A 3,975-nucleotide genomic window follows, 5' to 3' on the forward strand; every position below is an offset into this window, starting at 1 on the left:
TCGTTCTAAGCCTGACACTGTATGACGTATTATTTTCGCTTTTTGACACTGTATACATGATCTAGTCCATTTAGTAACATCGGCATTCATTTTCGGCCAAAAAAATCTTTCAGTAACTAAACGTTTCGTAGTTCTGATACCAGGGTGACTTAGATTATGTATATAATGCCATGCTTGCTTTCTAAAACTTTCAGGTAAATAAGGTCTAATATTGTTCGTTGACACCTCGCAGTAAATACTTTTCTCACAATCGGGCAAGCTGACTTGCTTAAACTGCAGGGTATCATGTGACGCTTGCACGCTTTCCTGTAGGTAATCGTCGCCAGCTTGTATTACTGCTAATTCCGCGTAATCAATTCCCGTGGGACAGTAGATAGCTTCTATCCTGGACAAAGTATCTGCAACTACATTTTGCATACCACTTATATGGTATATATTAGTAGTAAATTCACTTATATATGACAGATAACGCACTCTCCTAGGACTCTCTTTATCACTATGTACCTTACTAAAAGCAAAAGTTAAAGGCTTGTGGTCCGTGTATATACTAAGATCACGACCTTCTAATAGATTTCGAAAATATCGCACAGCGGCATAAATTCCTAACAATTCCCTATCATACGCTGAATATTTCTTTTGCGCATCCGATAGTTTACGAGAAAAATATCCTAAGGGTTGCCAAACATCCCCAATTTTCTGGTTCAACGCTCCTCCAAGGCTGACCTCTGATGCATCAGTCATCAGCGCCAGCTTGGTATTAGGTAGTGGATGGGAAAGTGTGACGGCGCTTTTTAAGCTTTCCTTACACTTTTCAAACGCTTCGTTAGCCCTATCTGTCCACTGTATAACAGTCCTATCTCGCTTCTTTGCGTTATGCAAATAATGATTTAACTCGGCCTGGTGGTCTACGGCCTTGGGAATATGCAGTCGATAAAAATTTAACATACCTAGAAATCGTCGCAGTTGCTCGACGGTTTCCGGTTTCGGAAAATTTACTATAGCCTGTACTTTGTCGTCCAAAGGTCGTATACCGCTCGTCGACACTTCGTAACCGAGAAATTCGAGTTTAGACTTGCCAAAGTCACATTTAGACACATTAGTTGTAATTCCATATTGATTAAATCGTTCGAAAACTAACTTTAACTGCTCTTTGTGTTGTTCTTCTGTTTCGCTCGCGATTATGACGTCATCGATATACGTAAACAAAAAATCTAAATTCCTCAGTACTACTGTATCCATAATTTCCGCGCGTGGAGATCTACTAGCAACATATAATGGCTTAAAAATCGGCTCCGATTATAGGCTGCTTGACGTCTGCCACTATAAAAATCCATTTAAATGCTCTTCTGAGGTTCAAATTTAACACTAGGGTACGCACACCGTAAGTTTTTATTTCGGTGCCATTTGCGGCATATAACTTATATCTCGCACTCACCAACACAGATGCTGCACGCCTGTTCGATACGGGTAAAACACTCACGTGAGATCCGGTATCGATAAGAAAGTTTAACCGGCTATTTAAGTCTGTAACACATAGGCGATTGTTCGTTACGTCGATACACATCTCCGCCTCAGATTGTATCGAATCTAGTTTTCCTTCTCCATCTGGTCCTCCCAGTAACACGGCTTAACACACTTCGCGGCTTTCTTTCCATAGCGGAAATGATAGAAGCATAACCAACCCGGCTTCCGTCCACTTCTGCTGGCATTCCGCTCTCGCGACCTTGATGGCTGCCTCCCTGGTGTGGCACTTCTCTGCGGACGCCTTGACTTCCGTAACTCCGCCACCTCCACTGAGAGTCTATTTAATTTTGTTGTTAAATCGTCATCCCTAGGTCGCTGCTTACTGGTAGCTATTTCCGTGACCTCCAACGGACGCGTGGTCTCCGTGACCTTGTCAGCGATGGCCGCTAATTTTTCCATATCCGTAACCTCTGATGCGGCCAACACCGCTTGCACCGCCTGTGGAAGATGGCCGTTCCACATGATGATCAGGGTTTGGTCTAATATTTTTCCTCGCGCAAGGTCACGCATGTTACGGAGGAGTTGGGACGGCTTTTGCGTGCCTAGTTCCATCTCCCCGAGCAATTTCTGCGTCTGGCGCGTATCGGATTCCTCACACAATAACACACACAAAGACGCCAAAATGTTCGGTGTACTCCTCAATTAAGCTCTTCTGATGTAGAATGAAGGAACTCCAGGATAGTACTAATCTTCTTTTAATTAACTTAACAACTAATAGGTACAAGTAACGTTTAGGTACTCGATATATCTATATAAAATAATTGATATGTGTAGCCGCTTCGGCTGTACGGTGCAGTCTGAAATGTAGGTACGCGGAACGGGGAGCCGTGACGTATGCGTGTGACGTCATGTGCCGTCAACTGGTCTTCGCTGGTACTTATGTTGTGCCAACATCCTCCCGCCTCTTAAAGCCTTGCCTGCTCAATCTTTGCGTATCTATGAAGCCGATTTGGATTAACATCTTGCAAATCAGGTGCCGGTAGCGAGACAAGGGGTCTTCCAATGAGAAAATGCCCTGGGGTGAGAGGTACTAAATCGGTTGGAGAGGATGACATGGGACAGAGGAAAGAAGCCAAACTGTCACCTAGATATATATATCACCTAAGCGTTTATTACTTGGGTAGATGCTACTGGGACGTAAATGATCAAGAATATTGAAATCTATATAACAATTTATTAAATTCACACTAATACTAATATACACTATCTCGTTTTAGCTTAGAGATAAGGTTCTGTTTGCTCGGGATCCTTGGGAGCCATTGCAACAGCAAATTTAGGGAATAGATTGATATAAGTTTTACTCTTCTGGAGATCTATCTTAGCTAATTTGATGAGACTGGATTTCACAAGAAGATTTTTAAGTAATTTTTGGACTTTTGAGGTTCTCTAGTTGAATTAGCTAGGTGAATCTCAATATCAACCAAATGGTTATACTAGTGTAGAAGTTGAGACTGAAGTGGGTCTTTGTAGTAGTTCTGTCTCAGTAGATTTCTAAGTTATAGTAGTGTCGTCTTTGTGTGTGTGTGTGTGTGGATTTCGGAGCCTATACCCAGTGACTTTAAAACACTAGTCCAGCGGCATAGCGAGCCTATGTTCAGAGACTTAAAATTGTTTTTATCGTCTTTACAGAATACAATGATTATGATCGGTACTATCCAGAATCGTACGATTTCCCTCACAATCCAGGTAGTGAAGACGAAGTACCCCTAATACCGTGGTCTGATTCGGAACATTCAAAAACCGTTAACAAATTAAAAAATTTAGGTTTCGTATGAAACCACACTAAGAGTAAATTAATACCTAGTCAAGTTCAGACCTACCTTGGTTTTGAGTTGGACTCTGTTAATATGCGTCTAGGCTTACCAAATAAGAAACGACAAAAAATTTTAGACTGCCTCAAATGTACTTAAAATAAAAAATCTATCACTATACGTGATTTCGCCAAGCTTTTGGGCCAATTATGCTCAGCCTGTCCAGCGATTGCTTATGGGTGGGTTTACACCAAACCCTGGAGCGTGAAAAATTTCTTGCCTTACAAAAATCGGGAGACAACTATGATATAGCCTTATTAGTATTGGTGATCACCTTATTCCTGACTTTACATGGTGGAAAAATAAAATTTTAACTTCATATAACCCAATCCGAGAAGGCAAATTTATCTTAGAAATTTTCTCAGACGCATCCTTGACAGGCTGGGGAGCATATTGTAACGGTGAAAGAACCGGAGGTTTTTGGAGCCCACAGGAGGTTAAAAGACACATAAATTTCCTCGAGCTACTTGCAGCTTTGAATTACTTTTAACGAGTGATGAGTCGTGAGGGAATGATTTGGATAAGACTACTACAAGCTGCCCTCAAACTTGTAGCTTTCTACTCTTGCCTTACACAGCATTATTGGGACCATTAGTAGCCCACTCTAGCATGGTGACATGATGGGGATCTTCTCTCCTCA

General features: G+C 41.7%; 1 protein-coding gene across 1 annotated transcript; it reads right to left on the reverse strand.

Annotated features, from left to right (window-relative positions):
* Positions 1–1,587: 1,587 nt before the first annotated feature.
* On the reverse strand, positions 1,588–1,986 carry LOC134747431 (uncharacterized). The gene has a single exon (XM_063682056.1). The coding sequence runs from the start codon at positions 1,984–1,986 to the stop codon at positions 1,588–1,590; it is 399 nt and encodes a 132-aa protein (XP_063538126.1).
* Positions 1,987–3,975: the final 1,989 nt, after the last annotated feature.

This window comes from Cydia strobilella, chromosome 14 (genome assembly GCF_947568885.1).
Source record: "Cydia strobilella chromosome 14, ilCydStro3.1, whole genome shotgun sequence".
Classification (NCBI taxonomy): domain Eukaryota; kingdom Metazoa; phylum Arthropoda; class Insecta; order Lepidoptera; family Tortricidae; genus Cydia; species Cydia strobilella.

What these genes read in the sequence shown, in the direction of transcription:
- LOC134747431 (XM_063682056.1), bottom strand. Translation starts at nt 1,986, where the DNA reads ATGTGGAACGGCCATCTTCCACAGGCGGTGCAAGCGGTGTTGGCCGCA.